The 20780-nt window shown below is 34.8% G+C and overlaps 1 protein-coding gene across 4 annotated transcripts in view; it reads left to right on the top strand.

The window, feature by feature from the left end:
- Positions 1 to 20780, top strand: part of ERC2 (ELKS/RAB6-interacting/CAST family member 2) — a 521548-nt gene that overhangs the window by 373583 nt on the left and 127185 nt on the right. For all 4 annotated transcript variants that reach the window (XM_055710069.1, XM_027805155.2, XM_027805144.2 and 1 more), the window contains one exon: positions 9579 to 9713. In XM_055710069.1, the coding sequence (XP_055566044.1) occupies positions 9579 to 9713 (135 nt within the window). The remainder of the gene's footprint in view (positions 1 to 9578; positions 9714 to 20780) is intronic.

The raw sequence follows: 20780 nt of genomic DNA, 5'->3' as shown, positions 1-20780 counted from the left end.
AATTTATATTATAAAAAACGAACTCAAGTTGTAGCTGGATATGGCATCACTTTTTCCTCATGCTCTCAGGAATCCAAATTCTTTGGGATGGTATTTTTACACAAACATTTTCCAACAAGAGGAGCTTTTTGCCTTGTAGCCGTCAGGCCCTGAAGGCATGACAAGCCTGGGACATAAGTCCTTTCCTGCTCTGTGGTTGGTGAGCTGCTTTAAAATCTGTTTCTGTTTGTTGTCTGTGTGGAGGTTTTTTGTCCTTGAAGAATTTATATCATATCTTAAGCATGGCGGTGTCTAATGGCACCCTTTTTTACTGGTGATAATCTCATTGTGAACTTATACTAGAACCTCTCAATAGCTGTAGCTGTCATAATGCACTTTGTTCAGACAAATGGTTTAACTCCACCGAGTCTGGAAATCTTAAAGGGAAAAAGTATGTAATACACATATAAAATAATGTATATATTAACACTGAAACTTTTGTAATTTTTTATCTGGCTGGCTCAATAGGTGAAAATGGATATTAAGTATCTCAGATAAGAATAGCAAATATCTCCATTATATAAATGAGTGAACTCCCAAGCCAAAAAGTTTTTGGTTTTGTTTTGTTTTTTTCTCCATGAGACATTTTTGAAACAAGTCCTTAAGTTCTGCTACAGAGTACTCTATGATAATCAAGCTAAATATAATTTAACACTTGATCTTAAGTACAGTGCTAAGTAGCCAGTTATTAAAAAATTCTGTAAGAATTGGGTGTCAAATTTTTCTCCTACTTTGATGGTGTATAAAACTTATCACTTCTACAATCTAGCATCAAAGATTAGTTGTAGGTAAGGTGTCTATAAAGCATGTCAAGACACTGTTGTGATGTTATCTCCATTTCCGTCAATATTCTAATATACCATCCATATGTTGAAATTTATGTTTTATTTGTCAACTTTTATTGCATGTAATGGAAGAAATGTAGTAATTTCAGCTTAGGCTGTATTTTATATATGATACAAATGAGAGAGCTGGGCTTGGTAATGAAATTGCAGAAATTACAACTGAAATCAACTATTCAGACATTAAAAACACTGAAAGACAATCAGTGCTACTAACCAGAGATTTGCAGTTTCAAAGGTCTTGTTTAGCTACTGAAGTTTCTGATTCATGTCTGCTTTTAAATAATTATTATGGGGAAGTATCTTTTTAATGAGTTATTTCCTGTTGTTAAGGAAAAAAAAGAAAAACCAGAGAATTTTACCTTCTTACATTGCTTGTCTACATTTAGTAGGACCTGGCCCGAGATGTCCTCAGGCAGCTACTGTTTCAGAGCTTTAATTATGCTTTTTAACCCACTTCTTTGTGTCTATGTTCTTACATACTCCTATGTAATTACCAAGTTCAGTAGTAGGACTCATGCTAAAAGTATTTGTCTGACTTTAGCCTATACATTACTGAGTATGCTGTATTATTACAAGATATTTCCTGCGCTTCAAGCCATACTTTTAATTCACGGAACTTAAAAAGACTTCAAAAACACAAACTGTAAATGCAGAGACCGCAACTAAAAGTCAGATGGACCATGTTCAAATCAACATAACTTTGTTCAGTCACAAGTGTCAGGAAAGTTGAAATTTGGCCGTAGTACTTTAGATAAGTGTCTGCTTGGCACTTGGAACTGCTGCGTGTCTCAGTCTGCAAGTGTCTAATATCCCAGCTGGTGTTTGTGAGACTATTATCCTTCAGCTATTGAAGAGGCAGGCTTACTATGAGTTCTAACTTCTTTCAGGACAAGTCAGTTACATTTTGTGATCTTTGAAAGGAGAAGGTGTTAATGGTTGTTAATATCAGTTAAATACTGCATTAATTAAAAAAGAACTGAAATACATGTAAAATTTTTATGCTCATGCTCAACACTAAATTATCAGATCCAAGATCTGCGTTGGAAGCTGCTTCCCATTGCTTCACAGGAGTCAAGAGTATCTAATATGACCAGCAATTGCTTTTGTATTTCACCTGGGAGGAAGGTTGGATTTCATGAAAACTTGGAAACCACTCAGTACTGTTTCTTAGTCCCTATTCTCGGTTGGGTGAAACTGGGAAGGGCAGACAGGGCCTGAAGAACAAGTGTTCTGGTTACATGTGTGTTACAAATGATAAGAATGGTAAGATTTTAATTTAAAACATCACATGAATTAAGTTTAATATAGATGGGGAAAAGAAAAAAAATATATGCTTTCTTATCATAAAAACTTTACTGTGTTCATTACTCTTATGCAACAGTCATATCGTTAATGAGGTAAAAAATAAAAAGAACTAAATGAGGAGTAGCCAAACTTTTCCCCAATAAGCTATCATGCACACTTTTAGCCTGCATGCATCCTGTCTCTCACACTTCCCAAGACAAGTCATACACTATAACAGGAAAAGAAAAACATGCTTATTAGCCCATTTGGAATTTTAACAGGGAAAAAATTGTGTTCTTCAGTGGAGGTGGGAAACAAAGCAGCAAAACCCATGTTAAAATACAGTTAAGAGTAAGAATATAAGAATAGATTACATTACAGGGATGTTATAAAAAGAAAATGCATAAATAAAGCACTCATTAAAACATAACTCTACCCCTTAGTGATGCATTCCAACACCCATACGGTTATGATTATGATAGTTATTTAGCATCTGGAGTCCCTAGTTGGTTACCGTACTGTAATGTTTTTGTTATCTTTTCGTTTCTGATGAGTGCTTGTAAACTTACAGGATTCATAACTTAAGGTTTATTTCTGTTGGAATTTTCTTGGTGTCTCACTGCATAAGAAGAAAAAAGACTGAATTAAACATTATCATACATTTCTAATGACTGAAGACAAGAGTATAATTTATTTTTTAAATAATTAGCATTATTTTGATAGTATTATGCTGTCAGAAATGGCCTGAATACTTAGCATAAAATAATACATGCTCTGGAATACTTTGAAGTATATTGAAGAATGTTGAAGTCCACTTCTTCCATGGAGCTCTAGTTTTGGCAAAAGGTCCTTCAAAGCAATGGCCAATTAACAGATCCTTCAGCTTGTGGAAAAATGACACAAGTCCTTCTGTGAAAACCATAGCTGGTGAATATATTTTAACAATTGATCTCATTTAATCATGTATTGATTCAAGTCTGCTACCATTAAAAAGAATTAAGAGCAATCTCAAGGTCAGGCTTTTTAACAGTAATAGACTAGGAATTCTCTCTTTTGTTTCAGCTAAATAATATAGTGAACTAGCACTCAAAAATCTCTTTGTATGAAGAAGTTTAAGCAAAAGAAGTTTCAACTGAAACTTTGCAATGGAATCTTTCTTAAATCTCTTTTCTAGATGGCAGAGTAAACTCACTGTTTGGCTTATCAAATTGCACGTTTCTGCTTCTGAAGGTAGGTCAGCAGGTCCCTGACAGAGCAAAACATTTAGTGTGAGCTTTGCCGTAAGCATGGACATTGTCCAGGTGCTTAAAACAAGCATGTTTTACAGAATTGGCTAGCTCAGAAGTTCAGAAGCCAAAGCTGATGCATATAAAAGCCGTGGCAGAAGCCACAGGGATACATCCTGATGCATGTATCTCTAGTAAGCTTGAGATGATCAAAGAGAGTGGAACTAAGTGACAGTGATGTTGAATATGTTTTTTAGAGGCTCCAAAGCTGGAACTTGAACTTTTTATTTTTGATCTCAGAAAGAGATTAAATGATGGTCAAACAACAATAAATGGAAACTTGCAGAAGAGATTCCCCCACCCAAAAAAAACCCCAAAAACAAAAAAACCAAAAAAAACCCACCACAAAACAGTGAATCTGCTTAAGTTCTAGAAATAGAGGCTTTACTCATAGTTTAATTTTATTTTTTAATATAGCCAGTGATGACTTCATTGGTCTTAGAAGTCACCATAAGGGTTACTTGGAAACACAGCATTCTGTATTGCCTTCTGAAATACCTTTTGTACCTACTTTTCAAGAATCTCTTCCTGTCTTACACAAATGTAACAGTCTACATTGTGGAATAATTTGTATTTTTTAACGAACAAATGAATTGTTTTTGTGAAGTCTTCATTTTGTGCAAACTATTCTAGTCTTTTAACAGATTGTGAGTGCCGAATGTAATTTGGTGAACTTTAAGGATGTCTGAGGCCAAGTACAACATTTGTTGTCCAATATTTAATTAACTGTGACTTATCATATAACAAATCAGCTATAAATTTTATTCTATGGCAGTTAGCAACTTTTGTATTGTGATGCAGCAGAAATTATAAGAAATTCTTCACTTCAAACGATAACAGTTTTCAAAGAATGTGTAAAAATATTGTTTGGACATGAAAACTGATTTTATTCTGAGAGAGTAAATACAGAGCTGGCTTCATTAGCAAACATTTCATTAACGCACAGCTAATGGAATTCAAGCCTGAAGCACTGGATTCATAGTGAAAAAGCAATTGCAGTTGCACATGCTTTCATTAATTCCAGGTTAACTCCACTAAGTTTATGCAATTTCTGGATAAACTTGCAGCCTTAAGCACACAGATTTTAGATCCCTACATTCTGGATTTCAAAGTTAAAAATAGATATTTGTGTGTGTGTGTGTTCTAAAATTATTGTCCTAGGGAAAAATGCTCAGATTAAATAATTTATTAGTAGAAATCAGGAAGACTGAATCTAAACACCTGTCACAAGAGAAGTGCTTTGTGGAAGTGTTAGAAAACTTAGTTGGGGGGGGGGGGGGAAGTGTGAATAAACTTACTTTCAAATAGTGAGATTGCAAGAAATAGATGTTCTATGTTGTTGAAGACAACAAGAGGCCATTGAATAATCAAAGCTAGAATGTGGCGCTCTAGATTTTAAATTCCATACTTTTAATAGTTAGACCACAAAATATCTCCAGGATAGCTTGTAGGCCTTGTATCTGCCTCCCTCCCATATTACTTAGGGAAAATTCCTACCCTACTGAAAGTGAATATTCTAGAAATGTTTCAAATTCTCTTTAGTTGAAGAGATTGAGAAGAAAATCCAAAGGAAAGTAATAGCTATTGAATGGTATTATACCTATATCCCAGAGCAACAAATCTTACTATTTTTTCCTCATTTGAACCTCATTCATGAGAGTTTTGTTGTTAACTTGATCCATATGACAGATCAAAGCATAGTTCCCTATTGCCACCTTGCTAAAATATTTTTTAAAAGACAGTTTTAATATTATAGTTTTACAGTTACAGATTGCTGTTAAGCTATGTAGTCTGTTACCAGTCAATCAAAGATTTTCATTTCACTTCAGCAGATCCTTACTTAAACACCACAGAATTTTAGGAGAAGTATCTGTCAGTTTTCTTACAGTGCTAGATCATAAATTCTTTGGTGAGTTAAAAATTCAGTTACACATACCATTCATGACCTTGACAGCTTAGCAAATAGTGATATTGAATGATCAAAGACAACTGTTTCAAGCCCTAAGGGTTAATATACCTGTGCACCTAGATTTAAGCTGCTTTTAATTCCTCTATCACTCCTTTATTTTAAAATGGATGCGGTATTTATTGAATGTAGTCAACAAATTTAGCAAAAAACTCTGAGGAAACAGTTTAGGCTAAAACTAAGGCATACTGGTCTGTAGAAGATGCAGTTAATTAATTGTTGCATTTTACAAGTGAACATATTTTTCTTTCCTGGTATAAATACCAATTAAAACCTGCTCTTTCTCAGGTGTGGGCCTGGTATTCACCAGGCATTTTCAAAAAAAATTGTTGATGTTATAATTATGTTGTCAGAGCTGAGGCTATGTAAATTTTGAGAAACCCCATCTCCAGGAAAACTGTATCAGTAATAATAGTTTTGAGAGCAAAATGTGAATACAGTTTTGAACTATATAACTATTTCAGATATGGATTAACTCATGCAGAGTAATACATGATGCAAATTAGATATGGCACAGTTTAAATGTGTGTACCATCATCACTAATTTTCATGAATTGTACGTTTCAAGACTAAGTTTCCCGATCATTCAGAAAAGTCATATTGTGTAATCTGTTGTGCTTTCAAAAGTAATCTAAGAAAAGGTCTTGGATGTTATTGAATAGGAAATTTTCAAGGATGCTGAAGATGTTGCAAAAAATGATGGCATTACCAAGTCAGTAGATGGTATTTCTCCCTCACAGTCAATACTGAAGCAGTCTTTTAATGTGCTGATATGGGACCCAGACCATGAGGATTTTACTGTCTGTCTGATAAACCAATGTTTTTCAAAAATGTATGTGCCATTCTGTATGTTTGTGTATGTGCTTGTATGGAGGTGTAGGGTTGTGAAGCCCTAGGGTCCTGAACAAATTGCAATGTGGTTAATTAATTTCTTCCTCAAATAAAAATATACATGGCATTTCAAAGCCTACTAAAAATTAGAAGAGTTAGCAAGGGAAGCAAACAGAAATAATGTCACAGAATTTTGTTTGGAAGAACCTGAAAAGGATTGTATTGTTTCTCTGGATGGCTTCACATTTGTTCCTCCTTCAGAAATCCTCCTGTTCATTCTCCTCAAAACTCCTCCTTTTAAAAGTTTGAAATAATACCATGGTTTGTATTTCTTAAGTCAAAGCTAAGCATACCTGGCAAATACAGTTCAGTGTGGAAGTATAGCACTCTGAGAGTAGCTTAATTAAAGACAAATAGAACCTCAAAATGGTATTAGTTATCATTGTGAAGAGCTAACAAATAAAACCAAAAAGCTTTTAAAAATAATATTTTGCAAAATGTTTAGCATAATTTTAAGAAATTAATGACAATCACAAGTAATATATTTTTTGATGGTTTGATGATCACTTGAGAGGAAAACAATTTTCATTTCACATTTCTTTATTATTTATTTTTAATATTTTGCTTCTAGGACAGGCACACTAAAGGAAGCCTACTACAGCATTAACATTTCTTTGTGCACATTTTACTGCAATCTGGCATCCAAAAGGAAGAAACATTAGAAGTGGTTTATTTATATTTCAGCACCAAATTAGAAAGATGACATCATTCATTTACAGTTCTTATCCCATGACATGTCTAATCCCCAACACCTCATTACAGGGGACACTTTTAGGATTGCATATATCATCTTGTTTAACTTTTGCATTCTTTTATGGAATACAGTTGAAAGGTAGGAAATTTAAGGCTGTTCATTGATAAGAAAATAAACTAATAAAATGTGAGGAGCTTCCCCAAAGAGGCAGGATATTACAGTGTTTACAGTAAGTGGGTTATTATTTGTCTATTAATTCTCCATCTTTTCCACTCTTGTTCTAAAGGCCTTCCTCTTTGAATCTGAAGACAGGCAGACCAACTATGATGATTCAGATTGAGTTGGTTTCTTGGCAAAATTGATAGAAATTCATAGCTGAATTTCATACAGCTGTTTGCTTCTGTCTCCTTAATGAGGAGAGAGAGAGAAAGAAACGGTTCCAACTGTGCAGAAAATAGTGTTAAAAACTGTGAAATGTTACCATACAGTGCTAATGCAATTCCTGTTCAAATGAATCCACCGCTTGACCTGTGGAGGGCATTTATTCTGTAACACACTGAGAAGATGCTCTTTTAGTGCTATAGAGATGCTCAGAAAAAGTGACAGTGACTAAAGCATGCGTGCATCCCATCGCAGTTGTTTTTTCTATTGTAATATCGTGGATGCTTTAAAGGTTTGGTTTGTTTGTTTGGTTGTTTTGTTTTTACTTGAACGAAGTACAGGTCTCCTCCTGTAAAAGTTTTCTATGATCCTTCTGATGGGCATTATATGAAGTGCTTGAGAATCATTGTGACTCTTCCAAAAAAAAAAAATTGCTAAAAAGACATATCAGGATTTCCTGTGATCCCCGTGATGCATAGTTTTCCTCACATTAGATTTTTTTATACTTCAGATATTGTGTAATATGAATATTTAGTTTACATTTTTTCCAAATATCTTTTCTACTTTAGCAAGAAACATTAAAATTGGGGAATTGAAGAGCAATCTCTGAATTTTTACGTTTTACATTAAAATACACCTACCAGTGAGATTTTTCTTAATGGAGATTTTGATATTGGATTGTTCTCGTAGGAAAATCAATTTACAATAGTCCTGGAAGTAAATTTACCACATACTAGGTATAGGACACTAGCTATGTCATGAGCACTTCAAATTGGAAGACAGTTAGACCTGTTAATACAGCAACATACATGACTACATGGGTTGTGTTTGAATTCATCTGTTTAAGTTGCTCATTCAGAACTCATTAGTTTGGGCAGACTCCTGGGGGTAACGTCTTTATCCGGCATCCTCACTGGAGTTAGTATGAATCTTGCTACTTGGAGTGTGTGTAGAACTAAACAGTGGCTTTTTGCAATTGATTTCAGTCTCTTGAAACAGTCTCTCACTGTCCACCAAAAGTGTCTATGTGCAAAGTAGATTTGTTTGTGCTTGACCAATGCAAATGATGTCAGCACAGAAAATCAGCATGAAGTAGATAGATAATGTTCCTTCAAGAACAATCTTTCTCCTATAGGATTCAGGTGAGATTTTTTGAAGATTACATTAAGTGTTAAGACTACTATCTTTCCTTCAGTCATCTGCATTATATTAATTCTATATCTAATTGATTCTTATAATTTTGCAAGAACTCTTTGAGACTTCGCAGCATTTTCTTCTGGGCTTTGTTAGTGCAAAAATAAGTAACGCTTGATTACATGTTAACAAGTTTGCCTGAGACAGCCTTCAGTCCTGCTAACAGAAGGAATAATTGCTGTATCTGATGGTCTTGAGCAATTGGCAGTAAGATATTTTGGGTATTATGAGCAAGTTTTGAATTATACCAGTCTATGTATTTTATGGTATGGAATAATTGTAATAGTGATGAAGAGCAGCAATGTATCTTGTTATCTCACGGTGACATAGATTTTATTATCTGTACATGGCAGTAGCTGAAGTGTTGATCTTTTTTTCAAGATCTTTATCTAAGACTTTCATTCAGTAACGTGTCAAGTTCCTTAATCACTTATTTCTCTAAGTGCCTGTGTCTGTATCGGTTAGTTTTCAGATTCTTTTAACTTACTGTTTAGCACGGTGATCCTGGTGTACAATTAAAATATTTAAGCCAAAACAGAGCTTTTAACATAACTAGTCATGATTATTGTTGACATGCCTCACTAGCTAACTGTAAATATTTGAAGTACACTTAATATTCCTTTTAGTGAGAGTTAAATGGCAAGATGTAATAATAGACTGGAAAACTGTTCTAAAATACTAAATTTAGAAAAGCTGAATGTCTCTGTTGCCACCCTTCAAACACAACATCCTCGATGATACCCTTTTCTGACTTCTTTCTGCAATTCTACTCATGTGAAAACTGAGACGGAAGATGTGTTCACATACTTTGGTATCTTTTTTTATTTGTGAGTCAGCAGTCTGACTTCTATTGTTAGATCCTTACAGCTACCAAAGAGAAAAAAAAAAAAAAGAAAAAAAAAAGAAAAAAAAAGGAGAGCTAAGATCTTCCTAAAACACTGTTAATGGCAAAATATTTCAACATGTAATAGAATTGTCTCACTTTACATCTTAAACAGACACAAAACAGAATGAAACTGATGGCAGATAACTACGATGATGACCATCACCACTACCACCACCATCACCACCACCACCATCATCGATCTCCTGGGAGGCCACAACACTCCAACCACAGACCCTCTCCAGATCAGGTTAGTCACCTCTTTTTTCACCTTCAGTTTTACGATTTTATTATTTTGATCTTTCAAGATAAAATAAATATTCCAAAGAAATAATAAGCAAGTGAAGTGATCTTTGAACTGAAACTAATAGCTCTGGTATTTATTTCCATCCCTGAGACAATTTAAACATTTTGGCTTTTTGTCTGGTGTCTTACATTTTTCTTCCCTATATTTCTTTAAAAGTTGTGCAGCTATTTTCAGGATTTTATAACTCAACATTTTCAGCAGAACACCAGTAAAAAATTCCCCACTTAGTGATTACTAGTGGTTTCAGAAGTATTCACTTTTTGGAGTAATTTTTTGTTTATTTAAAATATATGGATTAATCTTACTATTGAAAAACCTGTGCAGTGGTTTCCTTTGGCAACTTGTAAACCAATAATTCCAAATGTGTTTTTGGAAGTATCTTTCTGTTGAAGGTTTCAAATAGCAGATATAGCTTAAAATCAATAGTGGTGCATTTTTAGCTAGGCAAGATAAACCAATTTCAAGAGATGTTTTGATTTAAAAATGCTTAGTAATTCACTATTATTCTTCTTAAAATATCATCATTCTTAGAGTCTTGTGTTTCCGAAAGGGCAGAGAGCTGTCCAAATAACATGGCCTTCTAAAGTATGTTAATTGAGCATGTTAGCATTGAACCTTTCCTCCTCCAACTAGGGTGAAAAAATATCCATAAGCCCAACACTGTTTTGATTTTGTAAATGTCAATATTTGTTTACAAATAAACACAATTTTCCAACCAAAATTGGTAAATATGTAACTCATTTACTTTTGTTGATAATATTTTAGAATATGAATGATATGAAAGTTAAGTGAAAATTAAAATACAAAATGGTTAAAACAAGTTTACTGTCACATAGTTTTAATATTTACACTGTATATGTTTATGATGTTCTGTGGCTTATAGTGTTCCAACACTTTACCTTTTGGAATACTTTAATGTGGTTTTCCAGATAATGTTGCTGTCAACAGGCAGAAATTTGCTAAGTGTCCAGCATGCAAGCTCAGTACTTCTGATTCATGGACAGCTGAGTGAAGCAGGCACCTTGACTGAATAGTTTATTGCTTTGATGTGTTTAAACAGATGTTTCCAAACAGAAAATGCTGTGCCTTTTATTTCTGGAAAGCTTAAAGACCAGATCCCTCAAAAATAAAGTATCAGTATCTGTTTTAATTTTATAGTTATAATATTGAAAATAATGCCATAGTATTGTTATACCTATTAGTAAAAACGTTACTGTTATTAGTTATAGCTAGTTATCATTATGAAGTTAATAGTATTGAAAATAATAAATTCTTTAATTCCTTATGCAATTATATAAAACATACATCATATTTGTATACGTACGCATCAAAATAGTATTTAATATTCTAGTTACAACTTTAGCTCATCCTTAAAATACCCTTCTGCTAGTGAACATATTTTCATAATTGTTCCCTGGAGTGTCTGGGTCTGATACTGTTAAATGTGTTATGGCAAAAAACTATGTGTGTATGTGCATACATGTATGCGTATACATGTTTTTGTGTATGAAATGCTAAACCACGAGAAATACAAATGAAAGAAGCTAAGCTGCAGTAGATGAAACTTCAAGAAAGAAACTTCTATTTTGGAATTAAAACGTGGATGTACGCCTTGTCTCCAGCATGCCATGCGTTTCCAGCTGATACTGGATGCCGCTATTCCATTTGTAATGAATATGCTTAGTAAGTGGAGACCTTGTCAGCTATGCATGAAGTCTGGCCTGAAGATGACTTTCAAATTTTAAGATCTTATCATTGTATGACTCTTTAGCCTACTACAATGAGTGACAGCTGAAAACTGTAGGAGTTTTAGGACAGTCACAGTAGGACAAGGAGGAAGGAGGAAAGTTATCCGTGTATGTATTTATCTGGAGTAGGAAAAACAGTCTAGAGAAGCAAGTAACTTTTTCAGGTAGAAAACCCTAGGGAAAAATAAAACATTGCTTTTATATGAAGAATCATTGTTTGATACAAACTTGGTTTATAAAGTTGTAACGGCTGGTAGAAATGAAAAGGAAAAACATTGGTGAAGTTAAAACAGGGATGTATGTTCAACTACTTCATTGGGAATAGGAGACAAAGAAGTAAATGATGCCTTTCGTAGAATGACCAATAGAGTTGTACTAAAGACAGGAACTGATAAGTATGACATAACTCTATTTCTTAGATGCCACCTTAAAAGAAAAAATCAAAACCAAAAAAACAAACAAAAGCCTGAACAGAACACAGAACCTTTCAAGTTCTTGGAACATGTTAAGAACAACCTTTTCTTTCAGAAAGTGGAGAAGGGTATTGTGATTTGCTATTTTGGTTTTAGTTCTGTTTCTGGTTAAGAGACAAGTTTGCTGAGTTTATAAAAGAAGGCAAAATTGTCTGACAACAACCATGAAGTAAAAAAGGTTTTGGTTTTGTGCAAGGAATAGAATGAGAAAACCAGAATGAAGGCAAGAGATGTGAAAAAACAAGTAACAGCAACCTCTGTGTTACTGAAACCCCGATACTGCTTTCAACTGCTTCAAGAAACCTGAACCTGTAAATAAAATTTGAGGGACAAGACAACATAAGAGAGCTAACATTTAGTGAAGAAGTTGCTCTTCACGGCAGGTTATTCAGGGAAGAGAATGAATAAGAAGCATAATGAAAGTCTGTATCAAAACATCTTCAAGAACTTAAAAAACTTAAGAAATTGTATGAGTGATGGAAATGTGTACATTGAAGATAGATCACGTAAAATACTAGGAAAATTATTTATTTTACTAGTATTTACTAGTACTGTTATTTTCAGTTTTACTCTAAACTACGATTACATTGAACAACTCTCACGTAGGATATAGGAGATCCTTGGAGGCTTGAGGAATCATAAATTATAGAATGGTTTGGGTTGGAAAGGGCCTTAAAGATCATCCAGTTCCACCCCCCTGCCACAGGCAGGGACGTTTTCCACTGGGGCGGGTTGTTCCGAGCCCCATCCAGCCTGGCCTTAAACACTTCCAGGGATGGGGCATCCACAGCTGCTCTGGGGAAACTGTTCCAGTGTCTCACCACCTGAACATTAAAGACTTGCTTCCTAATATCTGATGTAAATCTACCCTCTTAGTTTAAAAACACTATCCCTTGTCCTGTTGCTACAGGCCCTACTGAAAAGTCTGTCCCCATCATACTTCTAAGCCCCCTTTTTTAAGGATTGAAAGGACACAAAAAGGCCTCCCCGGAGCCTTCTGTTCTCCAGGCTGAACAACCCCAGCTCTCTCAGACTGGTATCTTTACAAATAAAATGTGTGGGGATCTATGGATACCTTTATTTTAGACCCCGGAAACTTATGGACTAAATTATTAATCAGTGAATCAAGAGAAATCCTGTAGTCCTTTTACTGTTCATTTTCAGTAGTTTGATGTCTGTATCAGACTGTATGGCGTTACCTATCTATCCATCTCAGTGTATATCAGATCACTTTATACTTGCTTTGCCCTTATCCTCTTTTCCTAACCATCAGCTGGTGGTTCCCATCAGAATAGTACTAGATAAACTATTTTTACATTACGTTCTTGAAGATATGAGATTGTTTATCACTACGTACTCACTTTATCCTTGCGCTCTTTCCTAGGTGACAGTTTTGGGCCACTCTCTAAAACAGAATGCAGGTCTAGATGGCTGTTACATAGCATATGCATCCTATATTTAGTCTGCCTGTATTTGTCAAGGACAAATTATGTCAAGCAAATCTATTTTTCTTTGATAGGGTAACTGGCTTTGTGGCTAAAGAAGAAAGTGGTAGCTGTGACATACTTTGAATTCATAAGGCCTTTAATGTTGTCCCACCATTTATTAATATTCAAATAAATACATTAATTTGTAATGTAATTAATATGTAATGTAAAAGGAATTACAATATTAAGATCTGTAAGTATAAATAATACTATTTAAATTTAATTAATTATGAAATCACCATGAGAGGGGTGGGCAACTGATACAAATAACATGCTACAGATAAATTTTCTGTTACTCATTGTCAGACAGGAGGGACAATCACAGCAGCATTCCAAAGAGGTTTGTCCTTTATCTGCTTCCACGGAGTATTTTTTTTAGAAATTATTTCAGTGTATGATGAACCAAGCTCCAAGAAGCTCCAGGTATAGTAGGAGCAGCTCAATAAGCTGCTTCAGTCTCAATGAACTCAAGAGAAAGCCTAGAATAATTAATCCGAAATTCAATAAGCACAAGTCCATTTACAAGGGGGAGAAGTTACTGATGAGGCACCAGCATGGAAGAAGGCATCTGGATTGCACAATGGAATACCATTGCAGTGAATTTGGATCTAGTTCTGGGATGTGTGTAATACGAACGAAGAAGCAGGAAGCAATTATTCTGTCCTTTCAAGCACTGGTGAGACCTCATCTGAAAAGCTGTGTACAGTTTTGATCACCATGGTATGAGAAAGATAGACAAATTAGAAAGGAACAAAAGAGAGCAACAAGAATGACAGGAGTTTTAGAGAACATGCTCTATGAGGAAGGCTTGTAGTACTAGGTTTGTTTAGTCTAGGAAGTACTAAAGGGGAGACATAAGTCTTATAATACATAAAATATTTTGTAAAGAAGATGATAATCAATTGTAGTCCGCTGCCCACTGGAGAAATAGCAGGAGTGCTAAGTTTAATTTTACCAAGAACAACTACGTTAGTTATTCAAAAAAAGGAAACTTTTTTCCCTATGGGTCTAATGAATCTGTAAGTGGAAAGAAAATGTGGACATTCTTTCATACAGATGTAATGGAAGCTGCTTACTTAGAGATTTTTAAGAACAGGTTAGATGAATATCTGTTGCACATAATAGTTATATTTCATCTTGTGTGGGTGCGTTGAGCTTGGAGTAGGTGTTGTCCTGAGGTACGGCCATCCCTAGATTTCCATAGACTCTGTGAACAATGAACTAGCCCAGCAAATGTTTACTTGTAAAACAAGCAAATAGGAGATCCATAGCAAAATCCCTGCTGAAATAATCTTAGAGAACAGCACAGTCAATGATAATCATGAGTGAAACCTAGTCATTGCTCTGGCTTACATTTTTCAATCATGGATTTTATTTTACTTTTTATATGCTGTGTTGTGTTGTTTATCATTCCATACACTGTTCTTTTGTACAGTCATTTCATTGCCATGTGCTGTACAAACCTGTACTTCCTATTCGATAGTGTATTACATGTAAATTCTAGATACCTGGTTTTTGATGATTGTAATCCAACATACTGCTAGTGGTTTGAAACTAAAGAACAAGATTTGAAAATTTATTATTTTCTCAGTATCAGAGGCATTTTTTTGATTTTGTAAGGAGACAAGAAAGTGTGCATATTGTAATGTAAATGTCATTTAATTTAGTGAATGCTAGGGCGGGGTTTTGAAAGTTTTCTCACAAATTCTGAAGAGAAAGAGATAGCTGCATGTACAGTGTTAATCTTGAAACATTTTGCATTTATGTAGATAATACTGGGTTTTCTAAATTTATATGCTACATTTATATAGAGAAATAAATGCATGTTATCATATAAGCCTGTAAAAGCATGTACATGTGTATTTGAGTACATATTTGTAACGAAGAATAGGATGTTTCTTACTGATGTAAAGTACTGTACATATGCTACTGGGAGTCCATACCCCCTTTAGATGGTGTACCACCAGTCTTTTGGAGGAAAAATACACACACATCCTGCTTGAAATGTGCATACATTTTACGTGGTATGGTTTGGTTCAGGTATTGATATTTTAATTATCTTGGTTTTCATAGAATCATTTAGCTTTGGAAAGACCTTATAGATCATCAAGTCCAACCATTAACCCAGGACTGCCAAGATTATTTGTTATAACTCTTAAAAATATTACTTATCATCATATTCTGCTATGGGCAGCATGTGGCAGCATGGTTCCAGACGTATTAAAGGATAGGATCTCTGACCTCTTGAAGGAATATTTGGGTACCTCATTTCAGCTGTAATGGATTTGTTTAGGTCTTCTGGCTGCTGCTGGGGAGCAAAGCCAAGTTTCCAGCCAATTCTTGCCTTTATTCCCTCTTTTTTTGCTCTTCTGTTTAGGGAGAGGTATAGGTTGGCAACCTTTTTTTGCCCTTGTATGTCTGGACCTAAACTCTGGGGAAGAGGTAAGAAAACTTCACAAGCAGTAGGAAGACTCTAACTCTCCTCTGCCCATACACATGGTCATGTTACAGTGAATCATGATGTGTTCCCTAGTTTACGTTGGTGCATCTGATTTTTATTTGATATAAATACATTTATGGGGATTCAGTGCTGCCATGTCAATAACATTGCAATATTAACTGTTTTTACTAGTCTTTAAAAAACTTGGGAAAAAAAAAGATAATTTTGCAGCTTTGCACTAAAAACTTAAATTTATTCTCTTCAGTTTTGGCTTGAGAGTTGGCAATCTTACTGAAATTCCACCTGGAAACATTTTGGCAGTCAGTGTGTATCCTGGAGTGCGAGTGTAATACTCCTAGCATGAAAATGAGCTTAATAAGCATTCTGTGCTAGCTTCAATTTCCAAGGAGTTGTAATATTTAGCCCCTTGTAGAGTGCAGTACAGTAATCTAATCTGGATCATTGCATCCAAGTTCTATCTGGAACAAGAACAACATGGCTAAATAGATTTAATCTTCCTGATTTAGAAGCTGTCCTGCCCTATAGCATGGACTTCATCACAAAGCCTACTGTCCAGCTCCCTGCCTCTTTTATATCTCACCTCTATATACTTCCTGGTTTTTTAAACACTTTCTCTTGGCCTCAGTTGCCCGCATCACCTTTCAGTTTTCTTCCTTGTATTGAAAATGTTTTGGAGGAAGTGCTTGTTTGTGTCACATGAATGACTGTGTGCTCTTGAAGCAAATTGTGGTTGCTGTTGAAGGTTGATAGGAATCAGCACATTTGTATTCCCTGCCACAGCTGCCTTGTTGTACTGCAGCCCTTCTGTCGTTCTTTTCTTGTGCTTTTAGTATAACAGGCCTGTAAGTTACTAACCAACAGGGAATTATGTCTGGCTAACCACAAGTCTGGTCAGATTGAGACATCCCATTCCCTTGGGTTTTCTAATCTCAGAAGCCTTTCTGCCCCCTCCATATTTATATCTTGTTCTGAGTTTCAGGCTGTAATCACCCATTATTCACTTAATATTAATTTCTCTGGACATTTCAGATTCCTTGCTGTCTCTGGAACAGCCCTGAATGTACTGGCACATATGACAGGTCTCTAACTCTAGGATGGTCTCCATATAACATACAATAACATTCTTTTGCTATCACCCAGGGCTTTCTTGTTCAAGTTCAAGAGATCTTTGGTATGTGGTTGAAAAGTCCTAAGTTTCAAATTTCTGCTTATGGACTACATAGTAAAAAACTATACTTGGTTATTTAAATTACTAACAGTATCTCTACATAAAAAAGTGACTTAAAAGAAGTTGTGTACGTAATCTATGACATGTATGTTTCTAGTATATACTCAAGTTAATTTAATGGCATTCTTAATAGGAGGTTATTCTATTTGAGAGGGCATATGGAAGAACTTGATTTTGCATCCACACGGTAGAAGACTGAAGGTATAATGTCCACAGAATTTTCATATTTTAGGACTTAATTGCCAATCCTGATGATTTTAAAAACTATCATCTTACTTCCTATAGTACTGGAGATTTTTAAAGACATAATATGTAAAGTGTTTCTCACCTTGTAAGAGTTTCCTGAATTCCCAAGCTGTAGTTGAATCGAAGTTGAATATTTCATTCCGTGGTCAGCAAGGCTACAAATATTTTTTTTGTCGTTTTATGATTATAGATAATACTATAGAAAAGAATCTGGTTTTTAGAAAAATATTAGTATCATAGGGCATGCCATAAAGCTGTAGGATCTGGCTGCTTTCTAAAAAGTTGGCCCTATTCTTAGCAGCTGTAATTGAGGATGGAATGTCACATGGTGTCGCAAGCATGTAGCATGTCCTTTTACATCTTTTAATCCAGTCTGACTACATAGAGGTTTTGTTCCTATTTAAAATATTTTTGATGGCGCTTCTACAAGGTGGTGGTGTTTAGAAGCAATTTGTTACAAATTCACCATCAAATTTCCCGTTACTCTAAAATCTCAACAGAGAGGCCTAAAAGGTAGTTCGAGGTTTCAGAACTATTATCTAAAGAAGAAAAAGTCCTGCTTATTAGGAGAGTGATGGGGCAGTGTATATCTATGAAGCCTCCCTTCCTGCTGCTCTCCAGTCAGAAAACCATCTTTTAAGGAGCTATCTGATAGCACTCTTATTATTAAATATGTATCATTTTAATAAGATTTTTTTAAGTATGCTTGTAAAATCATTCATTTGAGAAAAGAAATCACATGCAGTGATACACGAAAGTTGACAATAATCTCACTGTTGTGAAGTAGGAGTATGCCACTAAAAACTAACTTTTTGAAGAAGACCATGTGCTCTCAAAAAAAGTTTATTGATTTGTAAAGTGGTCACTGATCTTGGCAACAAGTCTTGGTTCATCAGGTGGAACTGCTAAATACCCTTGGAGTTGTTGAAAGATTAAATGTGAAAAACTCTGAACAGGTCAGATGGGGTTTTGTTTGAGGTGGATGACTTTGAAATCAGAGCCACAGGACAGTCGAACAACAGTTATTACTTTAGTGTCTGGATCCTGATCTGCAAATCACTGTATTGATCCATATGTAATTTTAGAAGAAAGGAGTGCATGCTACATGGTGTATTTTACAGCCCAGGCTGTTAGCATATTGCCTTATATTCTGTAGCCGTTCTTGAAAATTGCCAACATCAAAGGCCTGAATAGGTCTCAGGAATATTGAAACTGGGATTTGTCTGTAAAAAAAACCCACGAAACCAAACAACACAAATTAAAAGGAGGACAAACATAAACCAAACATTTTAGCTTATTCAAATAACCGTGGTTATTTGAAAAGAATGAAATTATTCAAATTTATTTAGACTGTGAGCAGAAAGTTCAATCTGAGCAGAAGTTTAGTATTTGGAAAACTGAAATATGTTTGGGAGTTTTCTGCAACGTTAAGTCTTTGTCTTTTAGTTGTTCGGGAAAGAAGAAACAAAAATAAGGGGAAAACTCAAGGCACCAGTGACATTTTAGTATATAAAAGAAGTGATATGATATAGCTATTTAATGGAGTAAATTGGAATTATTAGCTCCCTCCCTGACCCAGTTTTTGTTTAATAATCTGTGTTTCTTTATCCTGCATGTTTACACATTGTATTTGGGCAGGTGTAAGCTTGCTCTTGTCTGTTCACTAAATGTATGTGAACTTGCTCTGCTGGTGCCTCAAGCTGGAAGGAAGCACGCAATTGTATTAGCGCAGTGCTGAGCCTGCATTAAGCTCATTGGAGTCACATGGATTTATTTAATTTAGGAATCTGGGCAGGGCAAGATTTGCTTTTCGGTACATTCAGTCTAAACAATCCCAGGCATAGCCACTGTAAATAACTAGTATTGTGCTGAATTAATTACTGTTTTGAGATCTCAGGAGTGCAGTGCAAATTAGTCATATAAATGCTTTCATGTTTTTAAGTTTTCCTCTAATTTTTCATCTTTGCTACACGTATTCTTCCTCTGGAACAGAGAACTTGTGATTCGTATCACATGTTGTTCAGACTTGTTGAACTGAATGCAATAAAATCCTATTTGTATCATGGTCACCATTAAAAAGTCTATTTTCTGATTAGATTGTAGGCAGTTATCATAGCTATACTGTTTATTATAAACATGCTACTGAATGGCAAATACTTCTCTTCTAATGAGGATGTAATTTCTGTCTAAGCATTTCCCAAAAGTCACTAAGTGTTATCATATGCTTATTTCAGTAGATACAGAGAATTTTTCGTGCCTTGACATCTGTCTAGGTATTTGTCTATTTTACCCTATAAAGAAAACTGAAATAATCTTCCACAGAGGCTTGCCCATGTTTTAAGGATAATATGATTGGTTTCAAAATTTTTTTTTTGTAGATTACTTTGTACTTGTGATGGAACATAAGAAAGAACCTTGACATTTGGAAGAGTCTGTTTTGAGTTTGAATTTATCTTTCAGGGATACTCTAGTTCTTGATTTTGGTGTCATGTCGTTTTACAGTTACATACATTGTGCTCTACTCAGTGTTTCCCATTGCAAGCAAAAGCCAATAGAAGTTTGTAGTATTCATTAGGCTTTTGTTATTTCTACCTCTTAATTGTAATGATATTGTAGCCAGATGATTTTTCGGCATACCTTTTAGTTATATTAAATTTGTAATTTGACTAAGAGATCAGCTAAATTGGAGTTGTATTAAAAGTAAGAAGTAGAAAATAGGATTTGCTGTCTGATACCTACAGGAGATGGATGTTATATATTGAAAAGTTATACCTCTCCTTTGCTTACAGAAATGAATTTATTTTATGTTTTGAGGTTTAATGAATGTGATGTAAATGTATACATACTGCTCAGTGTGTATATTTATATATATCTATATTTATATGTTAGCTTTGCAGTCTTTTCCACATATGGAAGAATTTTTTGAGATCATGTTTAGCTATAGAAACCTCTCCCCCTCATTTCCCCTGAATGTGTGTGTTAGAATATACAACACTTATATAGAGGTTTACATTTATCTTATATTTCTTACTAGAAAAATTAGCTGCCACTATCATAGTCTAAAATAGGTCTTTAAACCAGCTGAAAGAGCCAAAAATGCATTTCTGGGAGACAGTAACTTGATAACAAAAGTTGCATATCTGGTGCTGGTTACTTAAGCGAGATAACATGTCACAGGCTTTCACTACAAAGAGGACCATAAATTTTTGCATTGCAAATCTGATTTCACGGACCACTTCTTGTAAGAAGCATTGAGTTTCTGCTTCATCTAGTGATAAAGCTTTAGAATGCATGAGTATCTGGTGAAACATCTTATGTTAATGCTAGTCTGGGTGTTGTAAAGTAAGTGGTCAGAAACAACCTTCCA

The sequence above is a fragment of the Falco cherrug genome, chromosome 4, assembly GCF_023634085.1.
Source record: "Falco cherrug isolate bFalChe1 chromosome 4, bFalChe1.pri, whole genome shotgun sequence".
Classification (NCBI taxonomy): Eukaryota; Metazoa; Chordata; class Aves; order Falconiformes; family Falconidae; genus Falco; species Falco cherrug.
Note: the sequence above shows the minus strand (reverse complement) of the source record. Positions and strands in the feature narration are given on the sequence as shown.